General features: G+C 43.2%; 1 protein-coding gene and 1 long non-coding RNA gene across 2 annotated transcripts in view; one reads left to right on the plus strand and one right to left on the minus strand.

Moving 5' to 3' along the window:
* The window catches only part of LOC123802945 (uncharacterized), a 48,404-nt gene that overhangs the window by 20,852 nt on the left and 853 nt on the right, over positions 1-26,699 (minus strand). Inside the window, exons 2-3 of the long non-coding RNA XR_006782712.2 lie at positions 25,818-25,927; positions 10,364-10,487 (exon numbers count right to left, since the gene is read on the minus strand). This is a non-coding gene — a long non-coding RNA (uncharacterized LOC123802945). The remainder of the gene's footprint in view (positions 1-10,363; positions 10,488-25,817; positions 25,928-26,699) is intronic.
* Positions 8,337-24,801, plus strand: JPT1 (Jupiter microtubule associated homolog 1). Its single transcript, XM_045813960.2, has 5 exons — positions 8,337-8,515; positions 16,695-16,837; positions 17,200-17,297; positions 18,339-18,357; positions 24,496-24,801. The coding sequence occupies exons 1-5, from the start codon at positions 8,460-8,462 to the stop codon at positions 24,642-24,644; spliced, it is 465 nt and encodes a 154-aa protein (XP_045669916.1). The 5' UTR covers positions 8,337-8,459; the 3' UTR covers positions 24,645-24,801.

The raw sequence follows: 26,699 nt of genomic DNA on the forward strand, positions 1-26,699 counted from the left end.
TTCCTATTCACCAATGTGGCCTTTTGGGATCAAGTCCCCATGTACTGTCATGCCTTGTCATTCACTTAGTTCACTCTACCACTGTTACAATATGGTTTTTTTTTTTACATCCCCCATTTTTATGGTGAACGAGCTTCCCCAGACAGCAGGTGTTCTGTAGGTTTTTCAAGTTTTATTTATTTAAGTCATCTCTACACCCAGTGTGGGGCTTGAACTCATGACCTCAAGATCGAGTCGCATGCTCTTCTGACAGCCAACCAGGTGCCCCTGTTCCATAGTTTTTTTGCTCTGTATGTGAGTTAATCTTGAACCAACAACATTTATTTTCCTGTATGTATAGTGTTACCAACCTCCATTTACAGTTTATATTGTGCAGTTGTTGGGAAGCCTACCCCCAAGAAATCTTAGATCAGGTAAGTGCATGTCTCTTGAGTTGTTGGACTAGGTACTGCTGAATGGTGGGATTTGGTGGTGCCCTAAAAATTAGGATTGAAATTCAAGCCAGAGAACTCGATTATATAAAGGGTCTTGAATTGGGTTCTTGTTTAATTAGGAATTTACTGACAAATGTCTGAGCTTTTGCCATGTTGGGGGGAATATAAACTTTATGGTAGAAAAAAACCTGATAGAATTTTAAAAGCCAGAGGGAAAAGTGCGGAAAGGGCACCGTTTGGTAATATGGTGTGTTGTAGTTAATGTATTGATAGTTGGGTCAGTGTATAACTACCACTGTTCTTAAATGAACTGTTCTTCATTGTTGTTCTTCCCCTATTTCACGTATGTTGCTACCATAAAGACATTTTCTATGCAAAAATTCATGGAGGGTTTTTTTGTTTTTGTTTTTTTTTAATTTTTAAGTAATCTCTATACCCTACGTGGGGCTTGAGCTCATGACCCCAAGATCAAGAATTGCCCCCTCTCCCAACTGAGCCAGCCAGGCATCCCTAAGGAGCACTTTCTATTTTTATTTATTAAAAACTTTTTTTTAAAAAAGATTTTATTTATTGACAGAGCACAAGCAGGGGGAGCAGCAGAGGGAGAAGCAGGCTCCCCACTAAGCAGGGAGCCCAGTGGAGGGCTTGATCCCAGGACCCTGGGATCATGACCTGAGCCTTAACAAACTGAGCAACCCAGGTGCCCCTAAGGAGCACTTTTTAAAGAACACTTTGAAAATAAGTGAATTGTTGAAAATACTTAATTTTTGCATTTTAGGTTTTTTTGCCTTTGAAGGGGAGGTTCAAATGATGGGAGTTATACTGCCACCATTTTGATTAATTGTTGGAACAATTTAGTTAAACTCTTTCTGGCTGCTCTCACATTAATACCCCACGTATTTATATCCTGAAAGTAGCAAATAGTATCTAAGTGAATACAGTTCTGTACAGAGAAATGAGAGAATTTTTACTCCGAAGCACCCCTCCTATTCATAGGTACTGCTTGAGGCCAAAACAAAAGGTATTAGCAACTTTTCAGAAATCGGAGTGTCAAGTTGTTTGGTTCATTTTTTTGCTTGCTCATGTTTTTGTTTTAACCTGATGATCATTTATTTATTTTGTATTTAAATTTGATTAGCCAACATATAACACATCATTAGTTTTTGATGTAGTGTTCAATGATTCATTAGTTGCGTTACAACACCCGTTTTATATTCTCCCGAAAGGGGATGATGTGGAATGGAAGATGGTGAGGAGTAGCATGGTTTGAGGAGAAATGGGAGACTCCAGTCAGAGTGTGTAGTTCTCGAGGAGATTATGCCAGCAGGAGGTCAGTAGAAAGTGGAATCCCTGGGTATGAGGAAAGCATGTTGGAGAGTTTTCCTAATGTCCTTGTGGGGGTTATGGTGTATTGGAGAGGGCCAGCTATGCTGCTGAGGGTTATTTTTGAGTTAAGATACTACTGCTTTTAAATATCACTAACAGTGGTTCTGGATTGTGGTTTCCCGTTAGAATTCTTTGGTGAGCTTTTAAAAACATGCCAATGCCTGAGTCCTACCCCTAGAGATGTATTTTCAAAGCAGTGGAATGAGAAGCAATTCTGGGAGGCATCATCACAACTGTTATGAGTTAATAAGCACCTTATGGATGGTGAAGATTACATGAGATAATAAATGTTTTAGCCACCTAGCACAATGCCTCCCACATACTGAACTCTTTTTAAAAGTTATTTCCAGCGTTCAGTAAAGGCTCTGCCATAGGATTCTGAGGCTTCAACAGAATTCCATAATCTGTGCCGATGCCTTGTACTTAACATAAATGAAAAAGGCCAAGAATTTTCTCTTTACTTCTAAAACAATTCAATCTTTGTCTTGTTAGGTTTTTAAATAAATGCTTAATGCTAAATTGTGCCCTAATGAGTCTTTAAGGAAAAACAGTCCTCAGGATTTTAATGATTCTCCAATATTCTAAAAACCAAAAGGCCTATCCACAGCATGTTTCAACATTCTGATTAGGCAAGTGGTGATTTGAGGGGTGGTCCTCCATGTAGTAGGACACGCGTGCTTTATAGTGAGACTTTAGTCTGTAAAATGATTAGCTAATGAAAAGAGTTCCTCAGAGTGGAACATAATTAGAATAGAGCATATAAACAGGTTAGGAATTTAATCTATTTGGAATGTGAAGTGTTATTTCCCTGTAAGCAGTGACATGTGACTAGGTATGAGATCATTTTAGGATTTCCTATACCCCTGGGGCCTTTATGAAACTGTTTAAAGTCTCAGAATTGTCATGTAATGTTTGCTTTCTTTGCAGTTTGTATTTTTAAGGCATATTATGTGGCTAACTTTGCCACAAGTTACAGGAAGAATTTTCTCACATTTTTCAGGGCATGCTGTTTAAAATGATTTGTTGTTTGTAATTTTAGCAATTATTTTTGCAAAGAAGGCCAAATTCATCTCTAGGAGAGCAGGACAGATAGGGAGTTTTTTGCTAGTTTATTAAATGTAGAAATAGATGGGATTGGGGAAAGCGAACAAACTTAATCCACATCATTTTATTCAGCTCAATCTGAGAGAAGGGGAAAAGAATGGGGAGATAGGAATCATGTTCTCCCTCCACAATCCAGTGATTAAAAAGGATGTGAGAATGGCATGTCAGACCTAGTAGGGAGTATGTGCCATTTTGTTTACCTTCAACAAAGAGAAGGCAAAACATGTCCACCATCTTCCATATCTCAGGTGGTTCATTTGTTTCATGGCAAATGAGTTTCAAGAGAAAATAAATGCCTTCAGTTGTCTCTCTGTGCCATAGATCTGCCTTTGTGTGTGTGAGGATACAGCTAAGAAAAGAATGGACAGATGCGTACTAAATTTGGCTTTAGGAGTGATGGATACAGAATGTATGTGTAAATATGTATGGTTAAATCACACAGAAGTGACATGGGGCACCCTGCAATTCTGGGGTTGAAAAGCTTGTTAGAAATACTTGTCAATGAGTCCTTTATTAATTCAGCTACTTAGTGAAGTTCAAAAGCACAAGAGCAGCATTTTCTTTTAACAAAAGAAGGAATAGAAAATATTAAGAAAATGTATTGGGGTGCCTGGCTGGCTCAATCTGTGGAGCATGCAACTCTTGATCTCAGGGTCATGAGTTTGACCCTCACGTTGGGCATAGAGATTATTTAAGAAAACAAAAAAGAGGGGCGTCTGGGTGGTGCAGTTGTTAAGCGTCTGCCTTTGGCTCAGGGCGTGATCCCAGAGTCCTGGGATGAGCCCCACATCAGGCTCCTCCACTGGGAGCCTGCTTCTTCCTCTCCCACTCTCTCTGCTTGTGTTCCCTCTCTCGCTGGCTGTCTCTCTATCAAAGAAATAAATAAAATCTTCTAAAAAAAAAATTGGTTCAAACCCGATTGCATAATCCAGGTAGAGTAAATCCCAATAATAAGGCCCTGGAGATTGCCCATTTCCTCTGGCATTCTGGAATAAATTGGGGCAGGTTGAAATTATGGGGGATTCAGAACAAAGTTGGTAACATTCAAGGCAAAAAAGATGCTTGAGAGCAGAGAGATGCTATGTCAATGCATATTTTTGTGTCTCGTTTAAATTTAGTTATTATCTTAGTAGGCTTCAAGTGGTGAAGAACAACTTCCAGATTATTCTGTTTTGAGTAAGTTGTACATTGCATTCTTGAATAAAACTCCATATACCCAGCAACAAATTTAAAAACCAACAGGATTTCTGTCCATGTTAAAGGAAAATTATTAGGGCTTTAAACATTTTTTTGACATCTTTTAAATAGTAATTTCTTGCCACCTGCTTCAGAACAATAGATTGTGTTCTGAGGAAATTCTGAGAATACTGGGTTTACAAAAACCTATTGGGAACACTGATTACTAGGCTTTCTGAATTGAATTACAAACGGAAGACTGGTACTTGGAATATATTAGGCAAGTGGCAGCATGGAACTAAGTGAAATCAGGGGGCACTTACTGCTTAAAGACAGAGGTTATGCAGAGTATGGATACCTGTTGATGCTCCCCTTCACTGTATTTAAAAAGCAGGTGAAAATGGAACATACATATAGGGCAGTCGTTTTGAAATTGCATGGAACCAAGGGTTTGTGCAAAAGAGGACAGTGGAGAGAAAGGCCAGCCAGGGACAGAGAAGTGGAAAGGGCCAGGATTTCGGACCCTCTGCTTGGTTTCAATCACAGCTGCTCTGTTCATCTGTTTTATATATTTGGATTCTGCTTCATAAACGTTTGAAAAACATTGGTATAGTCATGAAATAGCTGTTAGACCATTCCTTATCATAAGATTTCATCTGTCCAATATCTCATTAGGTTTTTAGGTCAACCTAAGGGTTCAGAACAAATTTTGTATTGATTTAGAGTCCTCAATATGTATTTTAAAAATAAATGATGGGCCTTCATGATTTAGAGAGCAACCATCCTTTTGCATCTTTTGATCCTGATCTGATCTTGCTGATCTTTTGAACAGACTGTAATTTTATTAATGTCCCATTTTCAGTTGAGTTGGTCATCTGAAGCAAAGGTCATTACAGCAGAGCTACGTATCATATCCGTTTTACCCCAAATCTCCAACTTGTAGCAGAAAGTGGAATATAATGATTTTAGTCAAAACTATTATAGGACATGAGCAAGTAAACAGGAAGCTTGTTATTCTGGAAATTTCTGGCAATTTTACTTTAAGGTAGGATCCTTTTTTATTTTATTTATTATTTTTAAAAAAGATTTTATTTATTTGACAGAGAGGCAGCGAGAGAGGGAACACAAGCAGGGGGAGTGGGAGAGGGAGAAGCAGGCTTCCCGCCGAGTAGGGAGCCCGATGCGGGACTCGATCCCAGAATGCCCGGATAATGACCTGAGCTGAAGGCAGACGCTTAACGACTGAGCCACCCAGGCACTCCTATTTTATTTATTTTTTAAAATACTTTATTTATTTGAGAGAGAGAGCATGAGTTAGGAAGGGGCAGAGGAAAAGGGACAAGTAGACTCCCTGCTGAGCAGGAAGCCGGAAGCAGGGCTCTATCCCAGGACCCTGGGATGATGACCTGAGCCGTGAAGGCAGATGTCCAACCAACTGAGACACCCAGGCACCCCAATTTTATTTATTTTTAAGTAAGCCCTATGTGGGGCTTGAACTCATGACCCTGAGATCCAGAGTCACATGCCATAGTGACTGAGCCAGCCAGATACCCCTGGCAATTTTACTTTACAGTGTGCCAAACAGTCATGCCTAAAATGCCTTCATCAGATATTTGTTTTACATAATTTATTCTTCTTTACAAATCATTAGATTAAAAGGGTTCCCTGGGACTGATCCCTTACCTTTGAAGCAAAGGTTCTCAGCCCAAGCCCATGTGACCTGTTTAGCTTCTTAAAGATATCCACGGTTAGACTCTACCGCCCTGCCCCGCCCAACTGAAATTCCAATTCAGTAGATCTCAGATAGGGCTGGCGTTCATTTGTGTTCCGTAAAAGCTCATAGGTTATTCTGATGTGTAGCCAGGATAGGGCAGCTCTAATAGAAAGCTTTAGTTTACCAAGTACAACTTTTTTTTTTTTTTTAAGATTTTATTTTTCAAGTAATATCCACACCCAATATGGGGCTCGAACTCAATCCTGAGATCGAGGGTCACATGCTGTACTGATTGAGCCAGCCAGGCGCCCCTACCAAGTACAACATTCATAAAATTATTTCAACCTTCACAACAACTTAAAATGGGTGCTGTTAACCCCATTTACAGGTGAGGAAACTGGGCTCAAGAGCATAAATGAAAAATAAAATAAAATAAAAAAAAGTATAAATGACACAGAAGTGTCTTTTTAAGGGAGCAGAACCAGAACCTAGGCTTTTCGATTTCCAGTCCAGTGCTGTATTGCCACACCAACCTGTCTTTTCTACTACAAGGGAGGGAGGAAATCGGGCAAGTCAAGTGGAAACTCACAAAAGTTTAGGCCTAAAGGGACCCACCTTGGGGTGCCTGGCTGGCTTAGTCCGTAGAGCATGGGACTCTTGATCGCAGGGTGGTGAGTTCAAGCCCATGTTGGGCAGGAAGCCTACTTTAAAAAAAAGGGGGGGGGACCCACCTGAAGATTTGTCCAAACCCCTCATTTAACACATAAAAGACAATTTCAGATTATTAAAAAGTTTGTGATGATTTTCCAAGTATGTCTGGTAATAAACATGGTTTTCACTTTGATGACCTCAACATGTTGAGCCAAGCACTTCCCATCCATTACCTCGTTCAGTCCTCACGACTCTATAAAACCGAAATCCTATTTTGTCCTTATTTACAAGTGGGAAACTAGCACTCAGGAAAGAGTCCGGATTCAAGCTCTGATTTCTCCTATGGGAGCCTGAGATAGCAATCACCGTACTCTGCTTTACCTCCTAGTCAATAATTATGTGACTTACAAGGAGGGCATGTCTGCTCACTGGCTAGCTTGGTCTGAAGGGTTTTTTTTCTCTCTCTCTCTCTCTTTTTTTTTTAAGTTTTGGGGAAAAAAATAAATGATTAAAAATAAAAGTTTTGGAGGGGCGCCTGGGTGGCTCGGTTGTTAAGCGTCTGCCTTCGGCTCAGGGCGTGGTCCCGGCGTTATGGGATCGAGTCCCACATCAGGCTCCTCCACTGGGAGCCTGCTTCTTCCCCTCCCACTCCCCCTGCTTGTGTTCCCTCTCTCGCTGGCTGTCTCTCTGTCAATTAAATAAATAAAATCTTAAAAAAAATAAAAAAATAAAAAAAAATAAGTTTTGGAAATTTAGGCCCAGCCTTTAAGAATGGGAAGATTTTAATCCAAACAAGTGGTCAGCACCTAAAGGCATGATCCATGCCTTCTAGAAGAGAACTTATCTCTGGCTCTTCATGAAAACCCAGGAGAGTGGTTAACCAAGAATACAAACTTCCAACTACCAGGAAAGAGGCGGCCACACAAAGAGGAACGTTGCTTAATTTTTATGGAAATACTGAAAAAGGTCTGCCTTGAGGAAACATGCATGACATGGGAAGGCTTCCATTCTTGTTTGCTCAAGACTTTCCTATTAGGATCTTGTAAACAGTCATTCTCGAGCCCTCCAAGTGTTGTCTGCATTTGTTGCACTGATAGATTTACCCAGACAGGTGGAAGAGTCATGACTTAAGGGTTATAAACAGCTGCGGAGGCCAGGGCTGCTCCATAGTCTTGGTAGCAAGGGATGTGACTGATCCCCACCGCCGAGCATTAACCAGCCTTAGACAGGCCCTCAAATCGGAACGACTGTAATTTTGGTCTAGTACATGCACCACCCATGACAGCTAAATAATGACATTAAAATGTGAAGAATTTCCAGTCGTTTTAAAAGGGATCATCTTGGCTTGCTTTCTGTTGCTGACTCATAGTGCTGCTGTTTTGAGACTGTCATGTTTCTAAATGGTACACACAGTAGGTATTCAATGAATGTCAATTTGTGGCAGTTATTTTCATGCCTTAATGAGCATGCCCTTACTATCTCTCCATGAGTAAGGCAAGTAAGGGAATGGTAAAGACAAACCTGTCCTCGGCTTGTGGGTTCCAACTCGCCCAGGGCGAGCTTTTCCCTCGGTCAGGTAACTTTCTTAAGTGACAGCGAGCACAACTTGTGCCCAGCGCGGGGCAGGTCTGTCCTTTGTCCAATCATCACCGAGATTTGGGGGTGGGGGAGGGGGAACTTCCAAAGACCTACCCAGATCAGGAAGGGGGCGGGTTTAGGCTGAGCTGGGGCCACCGCAGCCTTTCGAGGTGCCGCACGATGCTTGGCACTCCAGGGAGCCAATAGGAACGAAAAAAGCTATTTGAATTGGCCAATACCGTCATGGTGGGGGCGGGCTTTTTCGAGCCTTATAAAGGCTGCGGCCGGCGAGGCAGGCGGTGGCGGAGGCTCCTGCAGCGGTCGCTGGCGGTGGGGTGGGGAGCAGTTCTGCGCCCCTCGGACCCGACCCTTTCAGCGCTCTGCTCCCGCTCCAGCCTACCTCGCTCCTCAGCACCATGACCACCACCACCACCTTCAAGGGAGTCGATCCCAACAGCAGGAATAGCTCCCGGTGAGGCTGCGGGGCCGCACCGCCCCACGCGAACCTGGGGGGGGGGGCGGGGGGGGGGTCGCTGTCCGGCGGGGCCACGGGAGCCGGGCGGCCGGTCGTTGGCGGTAACGTGCCCGGGGCGCCGCGCTCGTGCCGGGCCGGGCGGCGGGGCTCGGCGGTCGGCTCCGTCTTTGTGCGGTCCCGCAAGTCCGGCGCGCCGGCCCCGCCCGATTCCCACTCCTCTCCCATTCATTCCTCCCCCGGAGCTAGGGGTCGGCCGGGGAGGGCCGGGGCCGCTCGCCCTTGCAGTGCGGCGGGCTTTCGGTAGTCGGGCCATGAGGAGAGGGTTCGCTTCCTTCCCTTTGCGGCGCGGCTGGCCCGGCCCCAGGGCGGTGGTCTTGGCCCCCAGGTGCCCGGGCAGCCTCCGGGGCGCCCCAGTAAGGCCCCATTGTCCCACCCCAGGCCACGCGCTCCTGCCTCTGGCCCGGGGCAGGTGGCGGCCCCGCGCCCGGCGCGGCAGTCACCTCTTGCGGCCGCAGCGATCGAGTCTTGCGGGCTCCTACCCACTGGGGCCCACTCGGCAGGTGGCATTTGTGGTCGGGCGGGGCTGGTCATCGCGACCCCCACGCCCGTCCAGGACCCAGCCGTCAGCCCTCTGCGAAGTGCTTCCCCTCTGCTAACAAAGGAAAGACCCCTGCTCCTTCCCCTCCCGCGCCCACCCCGAACGCGAAAGGGGGGTAAGCCAGTCCGAGTGGGTTTTCTACGCTCAAACCTTCGGACCTCGGTCTTTGCATCCCACCTCTTTCCCTTCCCCCTTTGACGTTTGCCGAGCGAGTTCTTCGCTGGCCCTGGTTCCTGAGCTGGAGGAGGTTTCCTGTTCTTGGGCGGGGCCGGAGACATCCATTGTCTCTTCCGTACTATCTCCACCTGGGAAGCCGGGGCCTTTCTGGCCAGTCTTGCTACTGCATTTAGGGAAGAGGGCTTTGGGTGTTTGGACTGGAACCCTTTTCCAAGCCCTTGCCTGACTTGGTGGAAGGGTTTGTAACCGGTGGAAGGTGTCCACATTGTCTCGGCTAATTGCACACTGTTCATTTAAGGTGGATACAGGCATTTCTGGGATCCTGCTCCAGGCCTGTAGGAAGCTTAGGTTCCACTTTTTCTGGGCATCTATTCTTCATCGATCACGACCTGCTGTCGTGTGCGGCCAGCCTTGGGGTCCTGGGCAAGTGGCACAAAGGGAGCCATTTTGTGGGGCTAAGAAGACGGCTGTGAAATAGTGCCTCACAGGGGTTGGAGAACTTGGGGACAAAAAGCTGGCCTCAGCAGTGAGTCTTAGGCGGGAGGTTGGACATGACATTCCTTTTCAACTCATTCCTTTCCCTTAGACAATGTAGAAAAGAGTGGGAAAGATTAAAAAAACTAAATTGGTGGGTCCTGGCAGGTTGGGGACTTTGAGTAGGACAGACCTAGGAAAATACTGGTCACTCCCTCTTCTGTTGTCATCCTTGCAATGAGATCATTTTTTTTCAGAGGACACTGGAACACACTGAACCTCGGTTTTTCTTTTTGTGCCATGCGGTCAACTTTCTGCTGGTCAGACTATAGTGATTAGAATGTGAAAATTGACACATTATGTAAAAATCAGGTTTTCTCTTTTGGGGTTAAGTGCTGTTTAGTGCTTGATAAAGAATTTCAGTAACCAGGTCAAATGAATCCTCATGCTAGTTTTTTGATATGTGCATTGGAAATGTGAGGCTCGAATGGTTTTTGGTTCTGCAGAATAAATGTTTTCATTCACCTTTTGTCATCAATTTCCCTCCAATATTGTGATCTCAGGACTGGAGCTTTGTCCTTGTATTTACTTCTTACCTTTCCTTCCTCTGTAATCTCACCGAATTCTTCACTTGTTTCTGCAGTAACATTTTTCTGGCGCCATAAGCACATTATAAATTTCGTCTGGTAGGGGATGATTTGTGAGGATCACATGCGAACCCTGGGGTTTAAAGAAAGAAGAAAGAAAAAGAGTAATTAAAAAAAAATTGCTATCCGTATACATGGGCACGTTTTTGTTGAGTCTCAAATATGTAATCCTGGTTTAGTTCAGGAAGAATAGGAGGATCTTAAAAAATAAAACTGAAATAATTTCTGTCTTATGATCCAAATCCTTTGTTTGGGGTTGTCTCACTGTTACAAATGGGCTCTACAACACTGACGTCATCGGGGTAGGTATTACCTGCTATTGCGGGAGGAACACAGACCTTTAAAAAGTTGGGTGCTTAGAGCTTTGACTTTCTTTTTAAGCTGGTGTTTGGGTGCTTGTATCTTTTTTCCCCCTTTTTCCCCCTTTTTTTTAATGCCAAAAAATACTTCCCAGCCCATTAGGGTTCTGGAGATTTTCATCTTGCTAAAATAATTCATGAGGGTTTAATTATGATGGAAAGGAAAATAATTCTCCTCTCTAGGGAGTGAAGGGGATGACAATGAAGCAGGTGAATTTTTATTTATTTCAGGTGTCTTTTTTTTTTTTTTAAAGATTTTATTTATTTATTTGACAGAGAGAGACAGCCAGTGAGAGAGGGAACACAAGCAGGGGAGTGGGAGAGGAAGAAGAAGGCTCTTAGTGGAGGAGCCTGATGTGGGGCTCAATCCCGGAACGCTGGGATCATGCCCTGAGCCGAAGGCAGACGCTTAACCACTGCGCTACCCAGGCGCCCCTTATTTCAGGTGTCTTTGTTGATTTGGGGAACGAGGGATTAAAAACCTGGTTGCTTCAAACTTTAACATGAGAGAAAGCCTATTAAGAATTTATAACACACCTTTAATTATGATTTAAACAGTTTAATTAAGGAAACCTACAATTATCATCTTTATAAAATGTATGCCTGGACACACTTTTTTTTTTTTAAGATTTATTTATTTGAGAGCGAGGGAGCAAGCGAGTGGGAGGAGGGGCAGCCGGAGAGGGAGAGAGAGAATCTCAAGCCGACTCCCTGCTGAGCTTGGAGCCAGATATGGGTCTCAATCCCACAACCTATGAGATCACGACCTGAGCTGAAACAAAGAGTTGGACGCTTGACCAAATGAGCCATAAAAAGTGAGGCTGTTGAACTAAATAGAACAGAGCCCAGCAAACTATGGCCCACGGGCCAAATGCAGCAGGTGCCTGATTTTTATATTCATAAATGGTTGTAAAAAAAAGATTCATTTCTGGACTTGTGGAAATTACATGAAAACCAAATGCAGTGTCTGTAAATAAAGTTTTATTTGAACAGAGCTGCGCTCGTTCGTTTTCATGTTGTCTGTCGCTGCCTTTGTGCTACATGACAGAGTCGAATAGTTGCAAAAGACCGCATGACCCACAGGCCCAAAACATTTACTTTCGGGCACTTTACACCAGAAGGAGAGGATCCGCCATCCTTTCCCCGGTGTATTACCTGATATTCTTTGAGCCTATGGAGGGTTCTACTGATCGACTTTATGGAGGAGGTGGAGATTTAAGAGCCCTTGAGCAAAGGGTGGAGAGTGCTCTAGGCCGTAGTGAAAATGGGAGTAAATACCGCGGAGTGGAGACAAACCAACTATTCAGGGAAAGGTGAAGAAAGTGGCTTGACTGGATTGGTGAAGAAGGTAAGAAGTAGATAAGGTGGAGGGGCCCTGCTGATAGTTGGTCATGTTTCCTTCAGTCCTGCCTTAACCAAGGCTTAACCAAGGCTTGCTTCTCCTGGCTTGTGGGTAGCAGGGACAAGGTAGGAAGGGGTGGTGTTAGGGAGCCCAGGCCAGGGTGTCAGCGGCACCCAAGGGAGCAGAGGAGCCAGGATTTCTGTTGCAAGATGCAGGGGACATGGGTACCCACAAACGATCACATGCTATGGCCAGTGGGATAACAGTGTTGTCAAAAGAAAGATTGTCAGGGAATTCTGGGACCCAGAAGCAGCCATTAAAAGAATTTTAGATTGGGGCTCCTGGCTGGCTCAGTTGGTGGAACATGCAACTCCTGATCTCGGGGTTGTGAGTTCAAGCCCTACCATGTTGGGTGTAGAGATTACTTTGAAAAAATCTTAAAAAAAAATAAAAATTTTAGAGTAATGGCAATGTAGAAAAATATGAAGTATAAAAAAGGACATTGAAATTCACCTGAAATACCATCTGAGAGCACAAACCCTGGATAACATTGTGGTGTATGTACTTTCAGGCATTTATGTCTAGTTCTGATGATAGTAGCTAGTAGCCATGAGGGCTCTGTTCCAGGTTCTGTTCTAAGCACAGTTTATAGGATATCCTTAGAATAGTCTTACAAGGCAGCTACCATGAACCTCTTCTTCTAGAAGAGAAAACCAAAGCATAAACAGAGGTTAAGCAGTTTTCCCAAGGTCACACAGCTAGATAAGTGTGTCTCTATATATACACACATCGTTTATGTAACACGCAATTGGCCTTACGTTTGTTTTCCAACGTTTTTCATTCACTGTGTTTTGAATAATTTCTCACATTTACTAATGAAGGTAAATCTGACCTTAATGTATATAGCTTTCTGTTGTATGGACATACTTTGATAACTAAGCCCCTACTAAGGGCCAGTTAGGCCCCTACTAAGGGCCAGTTAGGGTATTCCCGATTTTATTTACAGATCAACATTTTTTTTTTTTAAGATTTTATTTATTTATTTGACAGAGAGAGAGACAGCCAGCGAGCGAGGGAACACAAGCAGGGGGAGTGGGAGAGGAAGAAGCAGGCTCCCAGCGGAAGAGCCTGATGCGGGGCTCGATCCCAGAACGCTGGGATCACGCCCTGAGCCAAAGGCAGACGCCCAACGACTGCGCCACCCAGGAGCCCCTACAGATCAACATTTTTATAGGAGTATACTTTACATATATCTAGTTATCTGTTTAGGATAATTTCTGGAAGTAGAAATGCCGGTTGATACAAAAAGCAAACAGTTGACACATACTATTAAAATATCCTTTAGAAAGTTTGTACAAATTTGGGGTGCCGGGTGGCTCAGATGGTTAGGTGTCTGCCTTCAGCTCAGGTCATGATCTCCAGGTCCTGGGATCGGGCCCTGCATTGGGCTCCCAGCTCAGGGGCGGGGCGGGGTCTGCTTCTCCCTTATCCTCTGCCTCTCCCCCTGCTTGTGCGTTCTCTTTCTTTCTCTCGAATGAATAAAAATATTTTTTTTAAAATAGGGGCGCCTGGGTGGCACAGCGGTTAAGCGTCTGCCTTTGGCTCAGGGCGTGATCCTGGCGTTATGGGATCGAGCCCCACATCAGGCTCCTCTGCTATGAGCCTGCTTCTTCCTCTCCCACTCCCCCTGCTTGTGTTCCCTCTCTCGCTGGCTGTCTCTATCTCTGTCAAATAAATAAATAAAATCTTTAAAAAAAAAAAAAAAAAAAAAAGAAAGTTTGTACAAATTTATAATCTCACACTTTAATTAATGCTGGAAATTGGCATTTTTTCATATTTAATAAGCAAAATATCTATCCTTTTGTTTTGAATTTCATTTATTTGCTAGTGGGATTTAATTTTTAGTGTTTAGAGGCTATCCAAATTTTTAAATTGCCTGTTAATACCTTCTGTCCATTTTTCTCTTGCGGTTCTACTTTTTTTATTTTTAAGTAATCTCTATACCCAACATGGGGCTTGAACTCACGACCCTGAGATTGACAGTTGCACGATCTACTGACTGAGCCAAACAGGTGCCCCTCCTCTCCTTTTTTTTTTTTTTTGAAGATTGATTTAATTTAGAGAGAGTGCACGCGTGAGTGGAGGGAGGGGCAGAGAGAGGGTGAGAATCCTCCTGCAGACTCCCTGCTGAGCGTGTGCTCATGGGACTTGATCCCACGACTCTGAGATCCTGCCCTGAGCTGAAATCCTGTCAGACACCTAACGATCTGAGCTGCCCAGGCGCCCCCAGGGGCAGTCTTTTTGAGAGAAAACTCTTATCTTGACAGAATTCTGAGGAGAAACTGACGAACTCTTCATTGTAGTAGGAATTGTTAATAGATTATCTCAAAAGTGATAAAACATACTTAAAAATAAGTAGATTTGAACAACTCACAATTAGCAGGCTTGATCCTAGTACACCTATAGAACATTGGCAAATACACATTCTTTTCAAGCATATATAGATTTATTAAGCTGACCACATATTAGGCCTTAAAAGCACCTTCCCTTAATTTTCAAAGGATTCATGTCATACAGGCTGTTGTCTGGTTTATAATTAAAAGCTGGAAATTAATAAACCAGAAAGACCCCTATGTTTGGAAACGTCTAAATGTACTTTTAAAATAATGTATGGGCCAAAGACAAAAATAATGGAAGTGAGGAAACATTTAGAATGCAACAATAGTTTTGAAGAAATCAAGACTTGGACCGCTCTCAGAGGGGCACTTAGAAGGGAATTTATGCCATAAGTGTTTAATTTTTCCTTTCTTTTCTAATGTAAGGAGCTGCGTTTGCAAATGACAACTGTTATTTATTTGGAAACATGGGTGAAATGGACATACTCCCAGAAAAATATTTGTCAAACTGATTTAAGAAGACCAGACCACTCCTGTCCCCAATAACGGAATAGAACCAGTAGTTAGAAAATCTTCCCATAAAATCATGTCCGTTTTCTCTTTCCAAGCAGTGACAGGACAAGCTAAATTGAGTTTCTCCAGGGAAGGAACACATTGATCAACCTGAGGCAGGAAGCTCTGGAAATGTGCAAGTGCTGGGTTTCCTTGCTGAACCGAAGCTACAGAGGGTGTTCAGTGGTGCCTGGTTACCGAACATGCCGGGAGTCTTCCACCAGTGTCATTCGGACTTCCTCCTTGTGGCTAGTCCCTTGTGTTTACTAGTGAGAACGCTGCGTGCCTTACAGATGTATAAACGGGGTTCGCTGGTGACACCGAGACAGGAGGAGACTATCATCAGCTTTCCCTGGGTTTCTAAATTAATCAACTTAACTTTTACATGTATATTCTTCCATTTTTAGTTTTGTTGAAAATAAAAATGGAAATGTGTTCTGAATACATAAATAACAAGATGCGCTTCTAAACTTTTTTGCAAATATATCCAGCTAAGCCCATTAGGCGAGGTCTGTTCGGTCTTTCGCTATCTCCTAAGAGGGGACGTCAAGCAGGATGTTTCAGCTGCCTTGTGTGTCAGACAACTTTACTACAAATAAATATTAATTTTTTTATTGAGAATAGTTGGCATACAATATTATATTAGTCTCAGGTGTACAACGTACAGTATTCGACAATTCTATATATTATGAGATGCCCACCACGATAAGTATTGTCACCATGTGTCACCATACAAATTTATTACAATATTATTGGGTATATTCCCTTTGCTGTACTTTTCAGCCCTGTGATTTATTTATTTTATAACTGGAAATTGGTACCTCTTAATCCCTTTCACCTGGTTCACCCATCCCCCCACCCCCCTCCCCTCTGGCCACCACCAGTTTGTTCTCTGTGTTTGTGAGTCTATTTCTGTTTTTTGTTTGTTTGTTTGTTCACTTGGTTTGTTTTTTAGATTCCACGTAGAAGTGAAATCATGTAGTGTTTGTTTCTCTCTGACTTATTTCATTTAGCATCATACCCTCTGCCTCCATCCATGTTGTGTCAGATGGCAAGGTTTCATTCTTGTTTACGGCTGAGTAATATCCTATTGTAAATATATACTACATCTTCTTTATCTAGTCATCTATCAGTGGACACTTGGGCAGCTTCCATGTCTTGGCTGTTGTAAATAATGCTGCAGTAAACTTAGGGGTGCACAGATCTTTCCAAATTAGTGTTTTTGTTTTCTTCAGGTAGATATCCAGAGTGGAATTACTGGGTCATACGGTATTTCTATTACTAATTTTTTCAGGACCCCCCCCTACTGTTTTCCACAGTGGCTGCACCAATTTACATTGCCACCAGCAGTGCACGAGGGTTCCTTTCTCTCCACATCCTTGTCAACACTTGTCGTTTCTTGTCTGTCTGCTACTAGCCATTCTGACTGGTGTGATCCAGTGCTGAATTTATACCACGAAGAATCGGTTCCTTTTTCCCATTAGCAGCTTGTGGGGAGGGGTTAGGAGGGTTATCAGGGGTTACCGTTACCACGAATGGATGAGGGAAATGAAATGAAAGGAGTTTGAAAACATTTATGCCGAGAAATGTTTTGGTATCATCTGAAATGGATGTTTTGCCATTATTCCAAGGGTTTTGCGGCCTCCAGGAGGTGGATCCAATTTTTCATTAGGCTTTGATGAACCAACAGAACAGCCTGTGAGGAGGAACAAAATGGCGTCTAGCATCTTTGGGACACCTGAGGAAAATCCTCCTTCATGGGCCAAGTCGGCAGGTACTGGTTCCATCTGTGATCACCGGTCAAAGGGGCAGACGCAGCATGAATAACTAGAGTTGATTTTCTGTGGTGAGCAAAATCCAGCTCATCCATAATGAGATTGACAACAATTCACGCTTGTCAGTGGAGGAAGGACTGGGACCAAGAAGTGGGAACTACTGAGTCTTGAGGGGTCAGAATGAGGACTGAGGTCAAATTGGGTTATTCGGTCTCTCTGTAGAATTTTTATGCTCTCGGTCAACCCTTCTAACAGTTTGCTCATTTTGTAATACGAGACTAACACGAACATCACTAATGGAAGAAGTGTTTTGCTTTAGTTCTTTCTGTCGTGTTCCTCAAGAAAGTATGTTTTAATTCAGGTGCCAAGTCTAGTGGTGGCAGAGAGGATGCTGAGTCATCTGGACCCCAGAGAAGGAACTCCTCTGAAGCTAACGCTGGAGACTTCTTAGATCTGAAGGTCAGTATGACAACATGGGGGCGGGGGGAAGGGCTTTGAAGACGATACAGTTTAGAAATTCACTTCTCTCCTATTGTACTAAGAGCTTCAGTTCTGCCACTGGCATCTCACATAGAGATAATTAGGAAAGGGACTGAGGCCATACTGGGAATGAAAGATCAATAAAGTTAGAAAAGTGAGGTGACATGATCTGGGTCTGTTCAGCTGTCTCTTCTACCAGTAGGATTAGTAGAAGGAGAGAGCTTCACTATCGATTTTGGGAACTTCTGGATCACACTTACTTCCTACATAACTCATATATAGTAGCATTTCTGAGTTCAAAGACTGTTTTCATTGTTGGCAAACATTGCCCAGTTACTTTGAGCTGAGCTCCAAGAAACTGCAGCCTGGGCGTTACCCTCAGTTGTCTGCAGAGGAGCACGGTCCCAATGCCCCCAGGGATGTGTCTGGAAGCCTGTAAGCAGGGACCTCAGAGGCATCAGCTGTGCAAGTGTGGAGAGACCTGTGTGGGGCTCTGGAATTTATAGAGGCCCTTCAACAGCCAGATAAGGAGAAAGGAGAGGGAGAATGGAAGGATAAATTTACCAGTTTCCCATTCTGATAAAAGATCCTCTGAAATGCTAATTGATATTAGGCTTTGGCGTAAATGTTAATTTTTTTTGGTGTGTTGGATATTGCTGGCACTGGGGCAACCTGTCATGCAGCAGTTTTGTTCAGCATTGTCTCAAAGTAAGTAAAGGCTATAATGTAATTGCGTTGCAGCCTGACCCTGAACTTGCCTGCATCCAAATGAAATTCCACATTTGGTTTCAAGTAGATAGTAGCCTGTCAGAACTGTGACTGCTTTGTTTGTTACAAAATTAAAATCGGGAGTAAAATTTTAGGGGCACCTGGCTGGCTCAGTCAGCAGAGCATGTGACTCTTGATCTCAGGGGTCGCGAGTCTGAGCTCCACGTTGGGTTTAGAGATTACTAAAAAAATAAACTTTAAAAAATTAAAAATAAAACCTGAAGTAAATTTTGAATTTCTTTTCTTTTCCAGGGAGAAGGTGACATTCATGGTGAGTCCTTCTGAAGCCCAAATTTCTGGTTCTATAAATGGTTTTAGAATAGGTCGGAATTTTTATTGAAATTGTGTCTTGGGGAAAGAGACTGGGGAGTGAGACCTGGCTGTGCCCCAAGTGTCAGCACACATTGGGTGGGGAGGAAAGAAAAATGAAACTGGGAGGTTAGCAAACATGGCCACGTTGGTATCTGCCACAGTGAGAGCAATGTCAGAAATGCACCAGAAAGGAAAAACGGAGAGTCTTTCACATATATGTGTACACTAGTCAGGCTGGTGTTGTCTGTTGTTCTTAATGAGAGCTTTTCAGTAATAATGCTCTGGCATTTCCAGCTTGGCCCACAGCATTTAATTTACCAAGTTCGTTTGATTTTACGCTGAGGTGCTTATTCAGCAAGACTCTGTGATCTTCAGATGATGATTTAGGGGGCAGATGTAAATTCCCAGCATCCATGTTACCAATTATATGTGGAAATGAGTTATAATCATTTATTTAATGATATTCAGTCTTTGAAGTGTTCATTGGAACTCCTTAACAAGTGCCGGAGGGTTACTTCTGCATGTAATGAAAGGCTTACGTGTGTCAGGCAGTAGGAATCCGGTGAAAGTTGACTCAGTGAAATGCAGCCGTCAGAAGGCCGTCCGGCCCAGAAGGAAGAGGTTGCTTCCTCCGGGCCTCTTCCCACCATTACGTTTTGTGAGGCAGTTGTCCCGTGAAACAGGTTTAAGAACCAGATTCCTCTTCTGCCCTCTCAGTTTCTTTTCTTTCCTTTTTTAAAGATTTTATTTATTTATTTGAGAGAGAGAGAGAGCAAAAGAAAGAGCATGAGTGGGGGGAGTGGCAGAGGGAGATGGTGAGGGAGAAGCAGGCTCCCCGCTGAGCAAGGAGTCCGACCCAGGGCTCGATCCCGGGACCCTGAGATCATGACCTGAGCCAACAGCGGACGCTTCACCGAGTGAGCCCCCCAGGCGCCCCTCAGACAGTGTTTCCTGATGGGCATGGTGGGAGGAGAATCTCCTTTGCGAGCGTTACCTGGGTTCCTGCTCGGTGTACAAGTCACTTTCTCACTGGACTGAAGATGTATTCATTATTGTTTGTGTCCAGTGTGTTCTGTTTGCAGACTCTTCTGGAGGTAAAGAAATCCTCAGGGCTTTTCAGTTTCGCTGCTTTTCATAATCTGAAATACTTCCACATCAAACCTTACTTAGCAAGAAGCACCTAATCCTTAAGTCACTACTTTTGGACAGTGGATATAGTTAGAAATCTGGGGATCCTGGAGAAATATGTGAGAGCCCCTGATGAAGTTTTGAAAAATGTGTCCTTATTCCTGCTAATGATAATTCTCCCCCAGTTCAGTTTGTTACAGATTCTTTAGGTGAACAGCACCCTGAGTTGTATAGTATAACAAGTCTTTATTTTAGTTCATTTGTCATGAAATGACAAGGGGCCTAACAATTTAAGATCCATCTGGTGGCCTAGAGGTCAACGCCAGTCCTGTTGCCAAGTCTGCTTAAAGTCAAGCTACTCTACTCAGTTTCTTTCCTTTTCTTTTTCTTTCTTTCTTTCTTTCTTTCTTTCTTTCTTTCTTTCTTTCTTTCTTTCTTTCTTTCTTTCTCTTTCTCTCTTTCTCTCTTTCTTTCTCTTTCTTCTTTCTTTCTTTTTCTTCCTACTCAGCTTAAATAAGACAGATTTTGTTTGGATATAAGGAAAGTTGCCCTCCTCTTTTGTGGAATGAAATACAGGAATGGCTAAAGGGAGCACGTGGGAAATCTGTAGCAGAGGGAGAAGGTCCACGGGATTTAGGTCAAAGTCTTTCCCACCCTCAGGCAAGTTAGACAGTCTAGTTCTTGATGTTCTAATTCTTTCATCCTTATAATAAACCACTTTATCGTTTATTCTGATATAAGTATCTGTTTATCATTCATTCTGATGTAAGTGTCTGTTCAGTGTCCTCACTGATGTACTGAGGAAGAAATACAAGTCAGGAGTATATGAGATAGGTACTATAGTAGAAGTGTTTGTGTTTAAAGTCCCATTTTTCAGTTATTAGATTGAACAGACAAAAGCTTTCTCTGTCTGGTCCTGTGTAAGTTTCTCAAGCCTTACTTTCAGTTTCTGTACTTGCCCTATTATAGACTAAAGGGATGGAGTAACAGACTGGCCTCCATTCTTTCTGGCTGGAGTATTTCTGACTAGACAAAGGAGCATTTACATTAAGGCCTGCTGTTGTTTATTCTCCATATGTGCTTTTTTTTTTTCTCTTTTGGCATGTCATCTAGTACTGAAAGACAAAACTGTTCCCTTAATAATGAAAGACAAATATACGATTGGTGGGTGTGAGCTTGATTTATCTAAAAGTCATTTTATGGGGGCACCTGGGTGGCTCGGTCGTTAAGCGTCTGCCTTCGGCTCAGGTCATGATCCCAGTGTTCTAGGATCGAGCCCCGCATCAGGCTCCCTGCTCAGCGGGAAGCCTGCTTCTCCCTCTTCACTCCCCCTGCTTGTGTTCCCTCTCTCTCTCTGTCAAATAAATAAATAAAATCTTTATTTATTTTTTTTAGATTTTATTTATTTATTTGACAGAGATAGAGACAGCGAGTGAGAGAGGGAACACAAGCAGGGGGAGTGGGAGAGGAAGAAGCAGGCTCCCAGCAGAGGAGCCTGATGTGGGGCTCGATCCCGTAACGCCGGGATCCCGCCCTGAGCCGAAGGCAGACGCTTAACCGCTGTGCCACCCAGGCGCCCCAATAAATAAAATCTTTAGAAAAAAAAAAGTAATTTTATGGAGGGGCACCTGGCTGGCTCAATCAGTGAAGCATGCAACTCTTGATCTCAGGGTTGTGAGTTCAAGCCCCACGTTGGGTGTGGAGATTACTTTTAAAAAAATCTTTTTTTTTTTTTTTTAAGATTTTTTATTTATTTATTCGACAGAGATAGAGACAGCCAGCGAGAGAGGGAACACAAGCAGGGGGAGTGGGAGAAGAAGAAGCAGGCTCATAGCGGAGGAGCCTGATGTGGGGCTCGATCCCATAACACTGGGATCACGCCCTGAGCCGAAGGCAGACGCTTAACCGCTGTGCCACCCAGGCGCCCCTACTTTTAAAAAAATCTTAATAAAAATAAAAATTACTTTATGGAAATAAATGACCATGGTGGAGTTGCAAGGTAATGTGTCCTTTAGAAGTACTCCTGTAACTGCTTGATCCAGACAGACGATGGGAACTGTTAGAGCATGTGTAGTGGTGAGGCAAAGTCCTAGCAGAAGCAACAGTATTGCTTAAATCGATAGGCTGGCTCAGGTGGAGTTCATGCTCTGTATTCGTCCATCTTGGATTGTTTCAGAATGTCAGTTTTTGGGTTTTGTTTGTATTTACAGTGAATGGGACATATTTAAGGGATACTTTTCAGAGGACTTGTGTACTTAATGTTGATGCATTGGATCCTGCTTCTTGTGCAACAAGAGTGTGGCAACGGGAAACGGGGCGGGGGGTGACCCTTTCTTGCCACACTGTTGTTTATAACCACGCATGAGGGCTATTGTTTTGGAAAGCTTCATACTGATTTTTACTTGTAGTTGAATAGTACAGAACACTGTATGTGTTACGTTACCTCCAAAAATTCATAAAAGAAAATGTCAAAAGTAGCAGTAGCATATTTCTGAGGTGTTTTGTTTTATTTTGTTTTGTTTAAGATTTTATTTGAGAGAGAAAGCATGAGCAGGGGGAGGGGGAGAGGGAGAAGCAGGCTCCCCACTGAGCAGACCTGAGCTGAAGGCAGACACTTAATCCACTGAGCCACTCAGGAGCCCCCATTTCTGAGTTTTTTGTTGAGTTTCTGATCTTAGACCTTTTCCCCTTTGGACTTCTTGGTATCAAAGTTAGCTGAAGCAAAACTTGATACAAGTGGTTTTAGTAACATGAACTTTTATGGTTAATCTTTGAGGGACTTAAAGTACATTTTTTCAACATCGGAACTTTTCATTGGTGTCCAGTATGAGTTCATGTGAAGTTCTTACGTGGTATCCCATCATAACTAGTATTTCTCTTTTATTGTTTCCAGTGTTTTGGAACTCCTTAATCTAGGGGAGGGAATAAATGTCTTTAAACCTAAAGGTAGCTTTTCTTCCAGGTTTTATGAACTAGTATTTGGTTTCTTACACTAAAGGTGCCTTTGTATGTGTGAGAGACAGACTGAGAGAGAAATTTTATTCTAGAGCAGGTGTTAGAATATGCAACTGAATCGAATTTGATAGTTTAACACTGAAATGAGACCGGGCATTTTGCAGTCACTTTTGACTTGGAACAAAGACTTTTTCCGAGTTAGGAAACTGCCTCGTTAAGAATAGATGTTTGTTGGGAATTTCACAGATTAGTGGATCATCAAGCAATGTCTAGGATGTTGGGTAATAATACACTAATTCTCAAGACTTTGACATGGAAAGTACCAGTTAATATAAATGGGAATGACTTGATTAATGGAGATATCATAAGCCAGTAGGGGAAAGGTAGATTCATTAATAAATGATGTCAGTACAATGGGTTATCTTTGTGGTTAGAAAAAGAAATCAAAAGGGGCGCCTGGGTGGCTCAGTCAGGTAAGTGTCCAGCTCTTTTTGTTTGTTTGTTTTGTTAGAGAATGCACACGGGCGATTCTAGATCTCAGCTCAGGTCTTAATCTCAGGGTCATGAGTTCAGCTCCGCCCTGGGTGTGGAGCTTACTTGAAAAATCAAGCTCACCTAGTAATCATGGAAACGTAACATGAAATAGGAATAAAACATTATCGAATGGTGGGTGTGCCAAGGGTGTACGGACAGTGACCTCTGACACAGGTTGGGGGTAGAGCATGGCACAGCCTCTTGGGAGGATAACGGGCAGTGTCTGTTCTTACTGAAGGTGGGAGCCTCGTATCCCCGTGGGCACCTGTTCCCGTCTGTCTACATTACAGTTGTGTGTGGAGTGATTGGGTTGTCTAATTTTTTGCTATCAGTAGAGCAAATACAGTACTATATTATATCAAATATACTGACTTGTGTGATAAAATACTATAAAGCAATTAATTAAGTAGTGTGAATTATGACCATGTGTATAAATATGGGTAAATTTCTAAGACTGTAAAAAAAGGAAGTTTATATCATTTATGTCCAATACAACTCCTAATAGGCCCTCTGAGAGTAGGGAGAAGAGACCCCTGTGGAGGTGGATTGGGGGTTAGGGGCCTACAGCTTATCTGTAATGTTCTTTTATTTTAGAGAAAGAGTGCAGTGGGGAGGGGCGGAGGGAGAGAGAATCTTTTTTTTTTTTTTTTTTTAAGATTTTATTTATTTATTTGACAGAGATAGAGACAGCCAGCGAGAGAGGGAACACAAGCAGGGGGAGTGGGAGAGGAAGAAGCAGGCTCACAGCGGAGGAGCGCGATGTGGGACTCGATCCCAGAACGCCGGGATCACGCCCTGAGCCGAAGGCAGAAGCTTAACCGCTGTGCCACCCAGGCGCCCTTTTTTTTTTTTTTTTTAAGATTTTATTTATTTATTTGACAGAGATAGAGACAGCCAGCGAGAGAGGGAACACAAGCAGGGGGAGTGTGAGGGAGAGAGAATCTTAAGCAGACTCCCTCCTGAGCTTAGAGCCCCATGTGAGGCTTGATCTCAGGACTCTGAGATCACAACCTGAGACGAAATCAAGAGTCCGACACTTAACCAATTGAGCCACCCAGGTGCCCCACTTATCTGTAATATTCTGATTTAAAAGACTTGAATCTTCGTGACGCCTGGGTGGCTCAGTCATGAGCTCAGGTCATGATCTTGGGGTCCTGGGATTGAGCATCGGGCTCTGCACCAAGTGGGGAGCCTGCTCGAGGATTCTCTCTCTTCCTCTCCCTCTGCCGCTCCCCTGCACTCTCTCTCTCAAATAAATAAACCTATAAAAAAAAATACTTACATCTTCATGTATGTGTGGTTGGTTTTGGGTTGTGGGGACATGATTGAATGACTGTTGCCTTCTTTACCTATGGTTTGTTATCTCCGTGTGTGATGTGATATCTCTAGGTATGATTTGAACCATCCTCCAAGAAAATCTTAAGACTCTTCATTTTACCTGGAAATAGTTGCTAGCCTTAACTTCCTTCTGTTTTCCTAGAAAATGTGGACACAGACTTGCAGGCCAGCCTCGGGCAGAGTGAGGAGAAGCCCGTGCCTGCTGCGCCTGTGCCCAGCCCAGTGGCTCCGGCCCCGGTGCCATCCCGAAGAAATCCCCCTGGCGGCAAGTCCAGCCTCGTCCTGGGTTAGCTCCAATTCTCTCGAACTCTGTCGTTTTGTTTGTTTGTTTTCTCCATGCTTGTGAACTGCACAACTTGAGCCTGACTGTACATCTTTTGGATTTGTTTCATTAAAAAAGAAGCACTTTATGTACTGCTGTCTTTTTTTTTTTTTTTTTTTCAAAGAACAGGTTTCTCTTTATCTGTCCTGATTCCTCTGGGTCTGTAGGCCATGGCATGAGTGTTTTCTAGTAGTAGATTGGAGGGAAAGTTTTGTGACACTTAGTACAGTGTTTTTAAGAACAATTTGGTTCCAAATGTGTTAGAGGATCTTTTGTACTGAGGTTTTTAAAACCCTTTTCTTGTCAGCTTTACTTGGGTTTACCAAGCCTTGATTGGACAGACCAGTGAACAGTCCACAGGCGCACCGTTCCTTCAGGCCCCCAAACAGGGTTGTCTTTATGCCAAACCTACTTGTTGTTGGCTTACCTTGTCAGTGCCCTTTGCTAAAAGCATCTTCCTGTGCCATATGGAACAGTAGAGGCCTGCGCCTCATGCCTTGCTGCCTGCAAAGCAAAAAACTGCCTTTTTAATTTTTGAACCTTAAGAAATAAGCCAGATACTAACTCGATTAGCTGATGAGCTAAGCCCGCTGCTTTCATGCAGAGGAAGACTTTGATGTATGCTCAAACTGACAAATTCCAAGTGGTAAGCAAGCAAGGGCGGTGACCACACAGAAGTGGGTCTTCGTGGTGAATAGACCCCAAGAGGGCAGTGCTCTTCCTAGGTAACTTGAAGCTGTGTGCATGATGCTGGTGCTTGACCATGAACTGAAGTCTCATCCTTAAAATGTGTGTTGTACTTCACAATCCTGGACTGTTGCTTAAAGTAAACAATGTACAAATTTTGAAACATTGTGTCCTGTGTCATCTTTTTGAGACTGTTTCAGTGTTCTACCTGTTTAGTTGCTTTTTTTTCTCTGTTACTCTAAATCCTGTTGCCCAAGGGTTGATGAGTCATTCAAGTTAAAACAGACTAATGAAGTCCCAGAGCAGTGGGCTTCTCTCTAAAGAAAATAGGTCTAAAGTCACAGCAGGAGTTCAAAACATCAAAATGATATCTGTGGTAATAAAATACATGAGTAGTATGGACAAATGATGAGCAAAATAATTATTAGCCAATATATTTTAGATTCTCCACCTACCCTTTCTGCTGGGCAGTAACATGTAAGATTTTAAGTCCTCTCTTCTTGCAAGGTGCCTCTCCATGGTGAGAGGTTACAGAAGAGGACTCCAAAGGAAGAGGGACAAGGATCTGAGGAGACAGAAGATAAGGAAAATTCTAGATCAACATGCTATATTAAATGTCCAAAGTGGGCGTTAAGACTTGGCTTTTAGGTCTAGTTACACTACTAAACTGTGTTCTTTTGGCTTCTCATTTAGGGACCGATTTCCTATCTTAAAAAGTGAGACTTTTGAGAGGATGAGCATAACCACTGGTTCATTTGAACATTTATTTGGGAAGAATAAGGGTGTTTATAGGTTCTGGGGGTGTAAAGGTTTTCTCCCTTTTGGTGCAAAGCATTTGCAAAATGGAGAGGTCAACAGCTTTGATATAGGATCTGTCCAATTTCACTAAAACAGGTTAGCCCTACAAATACTAGCCTGAGTTATGGTTTCTATTAGGATTCTCAGGCAGTAGGAATCCTGCCTGTACCCTTCTCTCTGATGGTGGGGATCCTGGAAAAGAGATGTCCCTGATTTGCGTCACAACTTGTAACTTAAGTGTTTTTTTCTTTTTTGAAAATTTTTTGAAGATCAGTGCCTAATCGAAATTCAAGTATTGTGAGGGAGGGACAGTTCTGCCAGTCATTCTGATACTATAAGAACAGATTTTAGGAAATTCCATGTAAACACGTTTGCTACGGGTGTTACATTTTCTACTTAGAAAGCTTAGGGTCTAGAGAGTGGAGTTGAATAATCTTATGATAATGGCAGAACAGTATTTCGTTGACATGTGGACTTTACACTCAGGTTGTGTGACACGAGCGGGAAGAGGAGGGAGAGTGTAGGACTCACTATCGCTT

The sequence above is a fragment of the Ursus americanus genome, chromosome 23 (genome assembly GCF_024610735.1).
Source record: "Ursus americanus isolate L20-20 chromosome 23, mUrsAme1.1.p, whole genome shotgun sequence".
NCBI lineage: Eukaryota > Metazoa > Chordata > Mammalia > Carnivora > Ursidae > Ursus > Ursus americanus.

Coding starts and splice junctions, on each gene's coding strand:
- JPT1 (XM_045813960.2), top strand. CDS start 8,460: ATGACCACCACCACCACCTTCAAGGGAGTCGATCCCAACAGCAGGAAT. Junction 8,516..16,694: donor AACAGCAGGAATAGCTCCCG/GTGAGGCTGCGG, acceptor CATTATTCCAAG/GGTTTTGCGGCCTCCAGGAG. Junction 16,838..17,199: donor TTCATGGGCCAAGTCGGCAG/GTACTGGTTCCA, acceptor GTTTTAATTCAG/GTGCCAAGTCTAGTGGTGGC.